At 36.7% G+C, this 16,320-nt stretch overlaps 1 protein-coding gene across 1 annotated transcript; it reads left to right on the top strand.

Moving 5' to 3' along the window:
* Positions 1–16,076, top strand: fastk (Fas-activated serine/threonine kinase). The gene is made up of 10 exons (XM_067362351.1): positions 1–624; positions 3,727–4,555; positions 6,795–7,268; positions 8,378–8,526; positions 8,673–8,889; positions 10,468–10,627; positions 10,712–10,803; positions 10,948–11,614; positions 11,707–11,821; positions 14,433–16,076. Exons 2-10 carry the CDS (start codon positions 3,769–3,771, stop codon positions 14,517–14,519), a joined length of 2,748 nt encoding a protein of 915 aa, XP_067218452.1. The 5' UTR covers positions 1–624; positions 3,727–3,768; the 3' UTR covers positions 14,520–16,076.
* Positions 16,077–16,320: the final 244 nt, after the last annotated feature.

Raw genomic sequence — 16,320 nt, 5'->3', positions numbered from 1 at the left:
AAACATGGCGAACACCGGGGCGGCGGACGACCACTGGCGGAGTGCAAGGGGAGTGTAGCGGAAGGCTGGGCACCCCGAGGTTATCAGGCCCTGACAGACGAGTCCGCCGCGGCGACAGGAGATGAGTCTCGTGAACGAGTCTGTATCGAGATCAAAGAAAGAAAGCGTTCTGATCGGGCAGCTTTACCTTCACCTACTCTGACTTTAGCTGCTGGAGAAGAAGTCGTGCATGTTGATGAAGCCATGTCCTACCGGATCGCACCAGATTCACGCACTGTATTAGCCATATTTTAATACAATTCTCACCGTTTCGGGACACGGAGCAAAACAACCGCTGCTTCAACACGCAGATACTGTGAAATCATCGGGGTAGCAGCTCGTTAGCAGCGCTCAGCTTCCGGGCCTCAGCAGATGCTCCATTAATCCTGCTTTTGCAACATGTCAGTCCGCTTAAAGCGTTTATTAAAGATAAGTTTTTGAACCCACACAGATGTGCAGCACAGTTAGCCGTCGAATCTTTCACAATCACGAGCAATAATCTTGCCAATGCCACCGACTCCTGCGGGCAAATTCATCTTCCTGACCCTGACCATCCATCCATGCGCCATCCTCTGAGATAAACATGTAAGCCTGCTTTTAACCTCACTAACACGCCAGGGCTTATGGCAGCAACTGTAAGGAAGTCATTTTATGTTTAGTCTGTTTCGTAGTGGTCAATTTGTCAAGAAAAATCAAGCTTTTGTGTTACTGTACAGGTACAACGAAACTATTAAAGAGAATGCTAGAAGTTTAAGTCCAGAGCTGTTAAAGGAACAGTTCACTGTAAATGAAACAAGCATCTGTCATTATTTACTCTTCGTCACGTTGTTCCCAAACTGAATGACTTACTTTCTTCTGTGGCACACAAAGTTTAGCAAATGAGAATTGGAGCTGTCAAAAGCTGAAAAAGCATCATTAACGCAGTTCATATAATGATATTCCAAGTCTGTAGACATTACTTCATGGGTTAGTTCAGCCAAAAATAAAAATTCTGTCATTTATTATTCACCCTCATGTGGTTTCACACCTGTAAGACCTTCGTTAATCTTTGGAACACAAATTAAGATATTTTTGTTGAAATCTGATGGCTCAGTGAGGCCTCCAATGCCAGTAAGATAATTATCATTTTCAACACCCAGAAAGCTACTAAAGATATATTTAAATCAGTTCATGTGTCTACAGTGGTTCAATCTTATTGTTTTGAAGAGACAAGAATACATTTTGTGCACCAAAAAAACAAAATACCGACTTTATTCAATGATATCTAGTGATGTGCGATTTCAAAACACTGCTTCCTGAAGCTTTACGAATCTTTTGTTTCGAATCAGTGGTTCAGAGGGCGCATCAAACTGCCAAAGTCACATGATTTCAGTAAATGATGCTTCATTAGGTCATATATGTTTCAAAATTTCAGTGGTTCACCACTGGGGGGCGTGACTTTGACAGTTTGACACGCTCCGAACCACTGATTCGAAACAAAAGATTCGTAAAGGTTCGAAGCTTCATGAAGCAGTGTTTTGAAATCACCCATCACTAGATATTGTTGAATAAAGTCGTTATTTTGTTTTTTGTTGCACAAAAAGTATTCTTGTCGCTTCATAACATTAAAGTTGAACCACTGTAGTCACATGAACTTTTTTAAATACATCTTTAGTAGCTTTCTGGGCATTTGAAACTGTTAATTATCGTTCTGTCAATGCAGGCCTCACTGAGCCATCGGATTTCATCAAACATATCTTAATTTGTGGTCTTACGGGTGTGGAATGACATGAGGGTGAGTAATTAATGACAGAATTTTCGTTTCGTTTTAACTCTTACAGTCTTCAGTGTCACGTGATCCTTTATAAATCATTCTAATTTGCTGATTTGTTGCTCTAGAAACATTTCTCATTATTATTAATGTTGAAAACAATTGTGCTGCTGCTCAATGTTTTTTGTGGAAACTATAATTATAATTATATGTCTATATTCCAAGTCTAAAGACATACAGTAGCTTTTTGTGAGGAACACTTTAAAGGGTTAGTTCACCCAAAGATGAAAATAATGTCATTATTTACTCACCCTCATGTCATTCCACACCTGTAAGACCTTCGTTCATCTTCAGAACACAAATTAAGATATTTTTGTTGAAATCCGAGCCCTGCATAATACTAGTACATAGCTGCATATGTACTAAAAACATATTTAAATCAGTTCATGTGAGTACAGTGGTTCAATATTAATATTATAAAGTGATGAGAATATTTAGTACCTTTATGGATCTTGAGAGAGGAAATGTCATTGCTCCCTATGGAGGCCTCACAGAGCCATCGGATTTCATCAAAAATATCTTAATTTGTGTTCTGAAGATGAATGAAGGTCTTACGGGTGTGGAACGACATGAGGTTGAGTAATTAATGACAGAACTTTCATTTCTGGGTGAACTAACCCTTTAAGTTTGAAACTGTTATTCGCAGAAAATCTTGCTTGACAGCTGTGCGTCACCATTGAGTTCAGTGTGTGGAAAATAGCAGCTTGGACATTCAGCTGTATATATCTTCTTTTGTGTTCCATGCATTTAACAAGGTCAAGTGGGTTTGGAAAGACACAAGGTTGAGTAAATGATGACAGAATTTTTTGGGAGTGAACTGTCTTTTTAAAGGGGACAAATGCAGTGGAAATGGCATTCAAATAGTCCAAGAAATGTTATGTTTCTCAAAGTTGACTACGTCCACGGCTGACCAGTGATTCGCTCACGGGATCAGTGTTTCCATAGTGACTAGTCCAACCATTGACACACCAACATGAGGCAATAACAGCAGATGCACTTAATATGTCAGTCTCTATAATGCAATATTCAATATCTAATATTCAGATTACTAGTGCTTGTTTGATATGCATTTTTCAGTGGTTTAGTATATTTGGTCCCTCTGATCCTGAATATGTGATGAACACTGCTGTTCAAAGGTTTGGGGTTGATAAGATTTTTTTAAATGGTTTTGAAAGTCTTGTATGCTCACCAAGATTGCATTTATTTGATCAAATGTACAGTAAGAACAGTAATATTGTGAAATATTGCTTCAATTTTAATGTTTTAATATATTTTAAAATGTAGTTTATTCCTGTGATGCGAAACTGATTTTCAACATAATTACTCCAGTCTTCAGTGTCACATGATCCTTCAGAAATCATTTTGATATGCTGATTTGCTGCTCAAGAAACATTTCTAATTATTAATCTTGAAATCAATTGTACTTTTGAGAGAACTTTGGAAAAGTTCTTGCCTTACTGACCCCAAACTTTAGTGTACATCCAAATCTTGCTAGACATTTGATCTGTTTTAAAAGTTTTGTATCTGGATCAACCTTATAATTATTGTATTGCTGTGCTATGAAACTTCATAAACATCTGAATTTTTAATATTCATAAATATCTTAATTCATAAATGAGGTCTGATTCAGATGTGAGGATGGGATATCCTCTCCTCCGCTCAGCCCCCTGATGGAAAGGGCACATCAGTCTGACAATTCTCAAGTTACCGGCTATTTTTGGAGCACCTCCTGCCTGCTTCATTAAAGTGGAGATGAGTTTCTGAACCATAATGTTGCATCTCACTGTGGTTCAGCACTAAAATCTCCTGTATACAGACTGATAAAATCATTTGGACTATGAAATGTACTTAATAAAGGATGTGCTTTCTGTTTGTAGGAGTGTTCTCTTGAACTTCCCTCTTGGACCACCCTATATACCATGCTGGGGCTGCCTTTTCGCTTTGGCCTCATAACCTGCAGGAGATTCTCCTCGCCCCACCAGCCTTCTCGCCTACTGAGTCTAGGTGCTCTTACTAGTATGTACACCACACGCATGTACAGCGGTGGTGGGGGCAAGCCAGGTCGGCGCATCGGCCTGATTGGAGGAGGGCCGCCCATGCTGGAGAACCACCATCATCCACTCCCTCCACATCACCCTCATGTCCATCAGCCTCAGAGCTACCCGCCCGTTTATCAAGCCCGTCTAGATGCCCATCGGCCCCATTACCAGACCCACCAGCACTACCACACGCACCCTCAAGTCCCCCACCTCCCCCCTCCGCACTACCAGCCCCATGCGCATTTGCACCACGGCAAGAAGAAGACCTGGAACTTCATCCATGAGAAGATGAGCTACGACACCTTCTTCACCATGAAGCGGCTGATCGATCGCTCGCGCACCGTGGATGAAGTTCTCCGCTGGGTAACGCAGAACCCAGGGAAGATCTCGCACAATCATTACCCCATTGCCCTACAGAAGATCGGTCAGCTCCTGGTACTGCAGCAGGCTGGAGGTCAGGCAGGTGGGAGCGGAGCGGGTGGCGGTGGTGGGGGAGCGGGTGAAGGAGCCTTGCCCGCGACCTCTGTCGGAGGTTCGGGGGAGAACACTATACGACAGATTCTGGATAATCAGGATTTTCAGACTCTCTGTGATGCCATTGTCAATGACTGCTCCAAGTTCGACAACTTCAGCATTGTTAACTGCCTTTATGCTGTAGCTGCTCTTGGTGAGTCCTTCACGTTTGGTTCAATGACAATGTAGTCGGGAACTTTTTTTATATTTATATTTTGCACTATTATTATTATTTAGTTTATTAATTAATTATGCAAATTTGTGACATTGACCATGTTAACCTCAATCCTTAAAGGGTTAATTCACCCTGAAATGAAAATAATGTCATTTATTACTCACCCTCATGCTGTTCCACACCCGTAAGACCTTCGTTCATCTTCTGAACACAAATTTAGATATTTTTGTTGAAATCCGATGGCTCCGTGAGGCCTGCATAGGAAGCAATGACATTTCCTCTCTCAAGATCCATAAAAGTTCTAAAAACATATTTAAATCGTTCATGTGAGTACAGTGATTCAATATTAATATTATAAAGCGACGAGAATATTTTTGGATTTTGGATAAATGAATCAGTGTGTCGGATCTGCTGTTCGGAGCGCCAAAGTCATGTGATTTCAGCCGTTGGCAGTTTGACACGCAATCCGAATCATGATTCGACACACTGATTCATTGTGCTCTGAATCTTCCTGAAGCAGATCTCCTTACTTCCATTTAGCAGAGTTCTGGTCATGGAAAACCTGGAAATATCAGGGACATATTAATTTATGGTGATTTCCAGGCCTAATAAAATGATAAAATTGTTGAAAGTCATCGACAAGCCATGGAACTTTCTATAATAAAAATAATGTTTTTAATTAAAAAGAGGTTATGCTCAGTGCAAATATTTTTTTTTTTTTTGTATTTAAAAGTATTTTTTAAAAATTATATTGTAATAAAGTTACTATATTATATTATTATAATAATCTTACAAGTAAAGAAAAAGAGAAAAGCCTGTACATAATATATAGAAAAAAACTTCAAAAATATATTTAAGAGAAAAGAAGGTGCAAAAAGCATAATCCTTAGTCGTCCAAGGTTTATAATGGTTGTGAATGGGGTGCCACGTTTTAAAACAAAAAAAAATGCATCCATCCATAAAAAATGCATCCATTCCGGCGGATGACCGCACGCAATACTCATGGTTCAAACAAATAGGGCTGGGCAACAAACTCAAGCTCCTCTTATATCAAAATCCTCCGACATTTCTCTTCAAAATTTCTTATTTTAGACTTTTAATTCATGACCAGTGCTTTGTTTTGCTCTCTCCTCTGCGCCTCCGCGTTTGTCATTGCGTCGTGTCAAAGGTTGCTCTTCCGCCCAAATCGACTTGTGCAGTATGTGTACAGTCGTCCGCCGGAAGCTACTTATTTTAATTTATAAAGTTTTAAATATGGATATTTTTCTTTAAAAAAAACCACACATCCCTTCACTTTAAAAGGCCTTTATTAACCCACTGGAGCCGTATGGATTACTTTAATTATGGATGGATTCACAACCATTATAAACCTTGGAGGAGCCAGGATATTTTTACATTTATCTTTGAATGTGTTCGTCTGAAAGAATGTAGTCATATACACCTAGGATGGCTTGAGGGTGAGTAAATCATGGGATAATTTTCATTTTTGGGTGAACTATCCATTTAGTATTTTACTCATACTAAATGTAGCCTCAAAGATGCACTAGTCCTCAACACCTAAGAGACATGCCAGTGAAAAACAAGAAACAGTTGATTTGTGTGAAGAGCAATCACATTTATTGAGAGCAAGCCACATCCTCATCTCATATATGAAACACCTGCGATTCACCTGCTAATGCATTCCTGTAAAGTAGCTTTGATGACAAGATTGGCAAAACACACAAGATATAGTACCTTCAGTGCTCTGTAGATGGCGATATCACTACTTTTGTAGCAGAAATAAACTGCTGCAGAAAAAGTTAGGTGCCATGCAATATGTAATGGGTAATTGCATTGCTCATCAAAAATATATTGTAGTAAAGAGTACATCTACTTATTCAAAAATGTAGCCAAGTAGAGGCTAAGATTATTAAAAAAAAAAAAGATACTTAAGTACAGTAACTCAATACATTTACTCAAATACTTTACACCTCTGCTGCAAACACAAAATATGTTTTCCATGCTAGCTAAATTGTATGCTGTTATTCAAGCAAATGTGCACCCAAATACCAAAGAAAATTGTTATAATTGTTTGAAATAGTTTTAGCTGAAGTATAGCATCTGACACTGCTGTCACAGCTTGATGTGTCATGTCAGCTATCCACTTACTGTCTATATTTCTAGATCTATAGTTTCACGAACTTGACTTTTGACCGTATGTGTTCTCCGTCTCATTTAGGGCTGCCCAGTGACTCTCAGATTGTACAGGTGCTGGAGGAAGAGTCCCAGGCTCGTCTGTCCCAGTTCAACCAAAAGGACATCTCCATGGTTTTCAGCAGCAGCATGAAGCTGCATCCGTCCAGCCAGCATCCCTTGATTGAATCGTGTCTCGCCGGGCTAGAGAAGAACATCGAGCGGGAGCGCCACCCTCAGACGCTCTTCCTCCTGCTCTCCTACTACCGCACTAAATGGAGAGCACTGAGGGTGGCGGATGGAGCCTCACCGGAGCAGCTGGTGGTGAACCGGAAGATCCTGCGGCTGGTGAAGCACACGCTGGCCAGCGTTAGCAGCGTCAGAGATCATGAGATGGCTCTGCTGGATGAGATGCTGTCAGCATGTGCCAGGGAGGCCAGCAACAAGAGCCTGGAGCTTATCTTCAGCTCTCACCTCTTCTACCAGAACAGGCAGGAGAAGTTTGTTAGCAGTCTTGCAGGTAAGTTAATGAGGTAACACTTCGGTATGGGGGACAGTTATCACTTTTAACTAGTTGCTTATTAGCTCGCATATTGGCTGTTTATTAGTGCTTTTAAAATACATATTAATTCCTTATTCTGCATGACCATATTCTACATCCATAAATCCTACCCCTTACCTAAACTTAACAACTACAACAACTACCTTGCTAACTATTAATAAGCAGTAAATTAGGAGTTTATTTAGGGAAAAATCATAGTTAATAGTAAATATGTGTTTCCCGTACTAAAGTGTTACCGTTAATGACACATTTGTCTTTGCCTGTAAAAATTAGACAATTTTACTACACTTCAGTAGTTCTCTCTGAACCCTGTAATTTATATATATATATATATATATATATATATATATATATATATATATATATATATATATATATATATATATATATATATATATATATATATATATATATATATATATATAATATAACACCTTTCAAAAGTTCAGGGTCGGTTTTTGAAAGTTTCTTATGCTCGCCAACCATGCATTTATTTGATCATAAAAATACAGTAAAAACAGTAATATTGTGAAAAATGATTACAATTTAAAATAATTGGTTTGTATTTTAATATATTTTAAATAATAATGTAATTTATTCCTGAGATGGCAAAGCTGAATTTTCAAAACCATGACCATGTCATTTTAATGCATCCTTTTTGAATAAAAGTATTAATTAATTATATATATATATATATACACTTATAATATGTATTTATATATTTCATGTATTACATCAGCATATTTTTGTATATTTTTCAGCATATTTCTAAAATGTTTTCTGTATATTTCATTCATTTTTGTGTGAAAAGTGATGTATAAAAAAAAAATCCATCATAAAATGCAAATGATAGGCTTGTGATAAACAGAATTTTCTGTAATAATTCTAAAATTTCTGTGAATAATTTTTTATTATTCAAACATTTTAATATATGTCCAAGGAGAAATCTAATGGTAATCTTCTAGCAGGGGCCGATGGGGTCAAACTTTGACCCCTTGGTATATAAATCTAAAAGTAATTTCCTGTTGTGGAGTGAGGCTAACTTTAAATCTTTTTTATCTTTTTAGAGGAGTTGCCTAAAAAGGTTGATAGCATCACGCCTTACACCATGGCCCTCATTGCCAAGTACATCGCTCGCCATCGTCTCAGAGAAACACGCTTACTAGACACTATCGCTGACTTCTTGGTCAAGAAGGGTGAATACCTGGACAGCAAGGTTTGGCAAATTGTTTCAGCACTAAGGAGTTGTTTATTTATTTAGGCAAGAATAATAATAACTGGCTTTCTTTTTTTAATGTAACTCTATATAATAAGAGGAGTATCGTATTTAACTTTTCCACTTTCAATGTTTCCCCTGTCTAGGTGATCCAGAAGCTTGTCTTCCCTTTCAGTCGTATGAGTTATCGGCCGGCTAATGAGACTCAGTTTTTTTCCAAGCTCGAGATGGTGCTTGAACTCAAGGCTCTGAGCTCTCCACTGGCAACTGTCAACATCCTCATGTCCTTGTTCCAGCTGGGTCATTTTCCTGGGCTTGTTCTACACCGTGTCTTCTCTCCATCATTCATCAGCAATGTCACAAGTAAGTGGGAGTTTGTCATTACAAAATTTGACAAAATCACACCAGAACTTGGAGCTGCCGCTGACCCAGAGAGAGTGGTTGTCAAGTGGAAGTATGAAAAAGCTTCACAAACAGTCTTTTCAACCACACGCTAGCATCATCATTTCTGTGTTACAAATATATTTATATTATCACAGAAGTATTGGGATAAAAATTTATATTTCAGATATTAACACTGATGTCTACAGAAGCGATCGAAATATAGCAAATCACCTTTTGAAATTAACTTGACGCTTAAAAAAGCTTCATAATTACACCATTGTGTGGCGACAAGTGACTGTTAAAAAACATATTTTTCATCTAGTCATTCATTCAAAAGACTCATTCAACACGCTGATTCATCCAGGAATTTAACAAGTGAAGTATTTATGAGTGAGTCATTGAATCATTCATTCAACCCGATTAAAAAAAAAAAAATAAATAAATAAATTCAAATTAATTAAATATTTTTAAATGTTATTTTTAAATTAACATTTGTCAGAACCTCTAGTAAATTACATTTTATTTTGTTTTCTTTTCTGTTCACCATCTCTATTTGAAACAACAACAAAAAATTATTATCCAGAATCGTGCAGCTCTAGTCATTACTGAATGCTTGTTTTGAAAGCAAGCTAATTGGCATGATTGTGCAGTGCTAAGACGACCTTAGAGAAGATAAAATAGCCAGGCCTTATGTACTCTGATGGTTCATGGCTTCATATTTGTTTTTTAATGCTTTATTTATAACATCCTAGTCACCCATAAGTAAACACTGAAACTGTCTTGGACCAGTATACACTCATGCAAACACATCATAGGGAACAGAAATCAATTGGTGACCTCTGCTGGCGGATTTATTTCTTTAAAAACATTAAAAAATGATTTCTCCAAAAAAGGTTTATTTTTATGAATTATAATGAGCATAAATTAAATTCAGTGGCATTAAATTTCATGTAAAAAACAAAAGCTCTTTCTACAATTATTTTCATAGAAAATAAAGAAAAAATTGTTCTGTAAAGTAATAAAAATTGTAGTTTAATTGATAATTTGTAAAGCATTTATGCAACATGGCAGTATTTGCTGCACTGAATTTAATTTATATACATCCATTCAAACAGTTTGAAAGAGCTGTTTTCTGTTTAAATATATTTTAAAATGTAATTTATTACTGTGATGGAAAAGCTGAATTTTCAGCAGCCGTTACTTTAGTCTTCAGTGTCACGTGATCCTTCGGAAATCATTCTAATATGCTAATTTGGTGCTCAGGAAACATTTCTACTTACGTGAAAACAGTCGTGCTGCTTTTTGTGGAAACACTGACTTTTTTTTCATGATTCTTTGATGAATAGAAAGTTCAAAAGAACAGCAATTATTTGAAAAAAATTTTTTTTTTAACTTTTGATCAATTTCAATGGATTTTTCTTTTCTTTTTTTCTTCTTATTCTTTTATTAAATATCACCCAGACACCCATGTTTTTGGCAGGACTGTAGAGTGAAGAAGTCACTTTCCTCTCTGCAGAAAAGTTTGAGCTTAATTCTGTTGTATCTTTTTCCATGCAGACAGCCCGTACGCCCTAATCGTACGTCGGTACCTTTCACTACTGGATGCAGCCGTAGAGCTGGAATACAGGGACTACACTGGACCTCGCCTTCAGGACACCCACAAAGTGCTCATGTTTGACCACGCTTTAACTGCAGATGAGGTGAACCGCAAATACAGGTAAGTGACTTTAGAAGTCCAATAGAAATCCATTAGAGAAGTGCCACAAAATTGTCCAGGTAACAGTGAGTGTTTATGTTTCAGTTATAAAGGTCTGGTTGCAGAGGCACTCCGGCAGCTTGTTGGCGAGCACGGCTACAAACAAGATGAAGTTCTCGCACCAGGATATTACACAGGTGATTTGTCATTTTGTTTAGCTTTTGATAAATTGCTTTTGTTCCTCTTTTGCCCTTTTGGATAAAAGCTAAATGCATGAATTTGTGCCACAAACTGAATGTTCATTTTTGTAAAAAATCATGTGCCATTTTCTCTCATGGCAGATTTCCTGCTGTGGATCGACAGCACAGGCCGTGTCCTCGCCATCAGAACAGGCACACCAGCAGCAACATTAGCAGCAGGATCGACCCCGTGTGTAGTACTGAACCTTAAATCTCCAGATGGGTCCGGCTCAGTCACGGCCCTCACTACTGACTTCCAGAAGTTCTCTCCCTTTGCCCCGTCACTGGAGGAGGGGGCTGACAAACAAGCCGGAGAGGAGCCTGCCTTCCTCTCTGCTCACATGCGTCCTCCAGCAGTGGCAGGATCTCAAAGGGTCGGCCCTAATGGAACGGTCTCGCTGGACTACAACCCATATTACACCACTTCAGATTATTACTCGACTCTAGCCAAGGAACACTCTCTGGAGAGCCAGGACAGCTCCACCCTCAGTAGCCCCTCAGACTGCCTGACCCAGACAGGACCCTCCATTCCAGGGACGGTTGCACCGCAAGACTCCCTGTTCCAGTTCTCCATTGGAAAAATCCTGGAGGATGAGGGGGGTGCTGCGTCAGGAGCGAGCACGGGGCCGGACTGTGAGATCACTACTTTTTACGAAAGCGTGTCATACCCAGAAGGCGGTGAGAGTGATGTGGTGGTCGGTTCTCCACTGCAGCTTCACAACACTGACAACCCTGAAGCTGACCGGACCACAGGAGAGCAGGTGAAGAGGTCAGTCCTTCCTGAATCATTCAAACTAGGTGTCCAATGTCTTGCTTGTCATCTTTAACACATTTTTTTTTTCTGTCCTTCCTCATATGCAGGGTTATTATGTCTGTGAATGATAAATGGCATTATTGCCATAACTCTGACGTGCTGGTCGGATCCAGGGCCATGAGAGATCGTCACCTGCAGTTACTGGGCTATATCATACTACAGGTAAACACTGAACAATTAATATGATTTATTTAGTTATTAATTACTCTTGCTGTGATATGCTGTCGTTTATTTAAAATGGTAGAAATTAATTTTTCATTTGAAAAAGCATTTGAATAGCATAATGTACAATGCTGTTCAAAAGTTTGGGATCAGTAAGATTTTTAATGTTTTTAAAAGAAGTCTCTTCTGCTCACTAAGGCTGAATTTATTTGATTTAAACAAACAAACAAACAAACAAACAAACAGTAATATTTTGAAATATTATTACAATTTAAAATAACTGTTTTCTGTGTGAATATTTATTAAAATGTAATTTATTCCTGTGATGCAAAGCTGAATTTTCATCATCATTACTCCAGCCTTCAGTGTCACATGATCCTTCAGAAAGCATTGTAAAAAGCTGATTTAGTACTCAAGAAACATTTATTATTATTATCAATGTTGAATTTTATTTTTTACAGGATTCTTTGATGAATAAAAAGTATTTAAAGAAAGGACAGAATTTATTTAAAATAGAATAATTTGTAACATTATAAATGTCTTTACTGTCACTTTTGATCAAAAAATTGTACACAACTGTTTTCAACATTGATAATAAGAAGAAATGTTTCTTGAGCAGTAAATCATCATATCAGAATGATTTCTGAAGGTTCATGTGACACTGAAGACTGGAGTCAGCTTTGATCACAGGAATAAATAAATTAATTTTAAAATGTATTCAAATAGAAAAGAGTTCTTTTAAATTGTAATAATATTTCACAATATTACTATTTTAATGTATTTTTAATCAAATAAATGCAGCTTTGGTGAGCATAAGAGATTTCTATTAAAAACAGCACACATTTTACTGATCCCAAACTTATGAACTGCAGTATTTTTTTGTGTTATGGGGAATATTATAAATCTGTAATCAAAATCTAATGATCTAATTTCCTATAAAAAAAATAAAATGCTATACTAAAATCAATACTTGTAGTCAGTCAACACATTAAAATACGTATTAAGACTGTTGTTATTCTAAAAAAAATCTTTGAATGGGCAAAATATTAGTAGGATTTAAAAAAAGAAAAGATATTACGGAAGAGGATTAGGGCCAAGCAATAATAATAAAAAAAAAAAAACCCATCTCGAGATTAAACTCGTTAAATTTCGAGAAAAAAGTCGAGATAAAGTGTTGAGAATAAAGTCATTAAATTACGAATTTAACGAATTTGTTCTCGTAATTTAACTACTTTTTTTGTCATAATTTAACTAATTTGTTCTTGTAATTTAACGACTTTTTTCTCGTAATTTAATGACTTTATTCTCAACATTTTATCTCGACTTTTTTCTCTAAATTTAATGAGTTTTTTCTTGTAATTTAATGACTTTGTTCTCAACATTTTACGAGTTTTCTCGAAATTTAACAACTTTAATCTCGAGATGGTTTTATTTTTTTTATTATTGCTTGGCCCTAATCGTCTTCCGTAAGTACTTCGTACTTACATTCAGGATGCATTAAAATGGTCAAAAGGTGTCAGTAAAGACATTTATAATGTTACAGAAGATTTCTATTGCAAATAAATGCTGTTCTTTTTAATTTTCTATTCATCAATGAATCCTGAAAAAGTTTATGGTTGGTTTCCACAAAAATATTTAGCTGCACATTTGTTTTCATTGATAATAAGAAGAAATGTTTCTTGAGCACCAAGTCATCATATCAGAATGATTTCTGAAGGATCATGTGACACTGAAGACTGGAGTAATGATGCTGAAAATTCATTACATAACATACGTGACATTAAAATAGAAAACAGTTCTTTTAAATTGTAATAATATTTCACAATATTAATGTTTTTACTGTATTTTTGATTAAATAAATGCAGCTTACTCACCCCAAACTTTTGAACTGTAGTGTGCTCAATATATAATAAAACTTTCTAAGAAGGCTATAACTTTAAAGGGTTAATTCACCCAAAAGTGACTCACCCTCATGTCGTTCCACATCCATAAGACCTTCGTTCATCTTCGGAACACAAATTAGATCTTTTCGAGGAAGTCAGAGAGGTTTCTGTCCCCCCATAGAGATCCAACACAACTACCACTCCAAGTTCCAGAAAGGTAGGAAAAACATCATTAAATACTTCATGTGACTCCATTGGTTTAAACTCAATTTTATGAAGCGCAAACAAAGCACTCGCATCACTTCATAAAATTGAGGTTAAACAACTGGAGTCACATGGAGTACTTAAATCATGTCATTCCTATCTTTCTGGACCTTGAAAGTGGTAGTTGTGTTCATCAAAAATATCTTAATTTGTGTTCTGAAGATGAACGAAGATCTTACGGATGTGATGAGGGTGAGGGTGAGTAATTAATGACAGAAATTTTCATTTTGGGTGAACTAACCCTTTAAGTCCTAACATGTATCATCTAAAAGTTAAAAACAATTACAAAAACTAAGTATAGAGGTACCATGATGCAGTTATGTTATCAGATGGTATTACAACTGATATTGAATATTTACCACTTATAAACCATTATTTACATGTTATACCAATGTATTGAAAAAAATAACCCATGATTTTACCTTGCCAATGAATGCAGAATTTCTCCGTGTTTTTTATTGTAGTTGCCCTATCTGGAGTTGGAGAAGCTGAATGGGATTGAGGAAGTGAAGCAGTACCTACACAAAAAGCTGCTGGAGGTTCCTTTATGACGACATAAATGGAGCGAGTGTGTGTTCATGTGCTTCAGAGAGCATGTGCGACTTCGCATTTTCAAGAGGTTTTGTTGTTTTCAGAAAGACTATGGTGTACGTATGTGTCTGTGTGTGTATGTGAGCGTCTGTATGTGCGTTTGTACACACAGGATGTGAACAGTCCTTGTTTTCAGGACAAAACATCAGTTGACACAAGGAATCTGGGTGGGTGTTATCATCATTCTTTAATTATACAGAGGTCTCCTCTGGGCAAAATTCAAAAAGGTAAATGTAGTAAGTCTAACTGTGCCTGGAAAACAGCTTATTCAACTTCATCAAGCATACAATACTTCCCTCAGTGAGTGATCAAGGACCATTTCATTCTCAATGAACGGTATATTCAGCAGCACTTCTGAAATGTTTTATATTTTGTCCAGAGTGAGCGTTTTTTGGTATATTCGGGGGTGAGAGGAGCGGGTGGTTTATTATTTCATATTCCCCAGTGTTTTATTTTTGTTTTTGATGGTGTTCCCACATCCACTTTCATGTCCTCATGGTTATTTTGGTGTGTTTAGGTGCGGGCTTGGAAGTAGGCAATAATATTGTCTTTTGGGGCAAGTATAAGGACTATAGTATATTTTATGGATGTGGACACAAGTGTGCAGAGGTCTGGTGATGAGCCACAGCTCTTTGTATTTCAGATGCTGCCACCACAGCCACTGCTGCTCTTTGGTTTTAAACCTAAAAGAATTGAGGGTTTGGGGATAAATATGGACATATATATTAAGATATAAGTGGAAATGCTTATGATGTGAACTGTATGGAGATACAGAAGAGAAAAGTTGGAATGTACAAGAATTATTATATGCAGGAATGGGTTATGTTTATATATTTTATTTTCTCAAAATGACTGACGCTCTGGTGTCATGCGAGGCGGAAAAGCAATGCACAAAGTTGACTGCAGGATAGTTATTAAATAATGTTTTCATCTCCCATGTGGAGAATGTTGCATTTTTAGATTGTGCCTTTAGCGTATGGATCTGTCCTCATTGTAATCTTCAGATCAATTCTAAACTAAAAAACAAGTTATTTGCAATTAAAAAAAAAAATGTTAATTTAATCATTAAAAAGAAGGGAATCCAGTTGGATTTGTCACATTCATTTTTTTTGTCACAGTGACTGGCAACAATCAAGTGTGATATTTAAGTATTATCATAATCTATTTTACGAAGTACAAAATAAGTTTTGCATAGTTCATTTTAACTAAAGCCACGAGGGTTTGTTAAATCAAGGCCTTGCTTGCATCTACATGAATATGAAAAGCATAAAGATCCTAAAGTCAGAACTTATTAATATGGAAGAAGTATTTTGTGCAAGTCAACCATATACCACTTTATCTGTGTGCATTTGCTTTGCTCTTTCTTTAGAGGGAAAGATAATTTATTATGGGAAGTGAATGTCTGTGTGAGTGAATGTCTGTGTGTCAGGTAGCAGGTGGGGAAATGGATCGAAATGTCTGTTTATATATACATATTAAAATGTCTATATAAAAAAACAATTATTAAAAATGAAAAAGCAGAAAAATTTGTCTTGAATTTTTCTTTTTCTTCCCCTCCAAACTAGGAAGAGATCCTTTCAAATTTTCTCTGCTTAGTTGGAACCGATATGCAGTGTTATTTTAATACTCTATCTATCTATCTATCTATCTATCTATCTATCTATCTATCTATCTATCTATCTATCTATCTATCTATCTATCTATCTATCTATCTATCTATCTATCTATCTATCTATCTATATATATATATATATATATATA

This window comes from Chanodichthys erythropterus, chromosome 16 (genome assembly GCF_024489055.1).
Source record: "Chanodichthys erythropterus isolate Z2021 chromosome 16, ASM2448905v1, whole genome shotgun sequence".
NCBI lineage: Eukaryota > Metazoa > Chordata > Actinopteri > Cypriniformes > Xenocyprididae > Chanodichthys > Chanodichthys erythropterus.
Note: the sequence above shows the minus strand (reverse complement) of the source record. Positions and strands in the feature narration are given on the sequence as shown.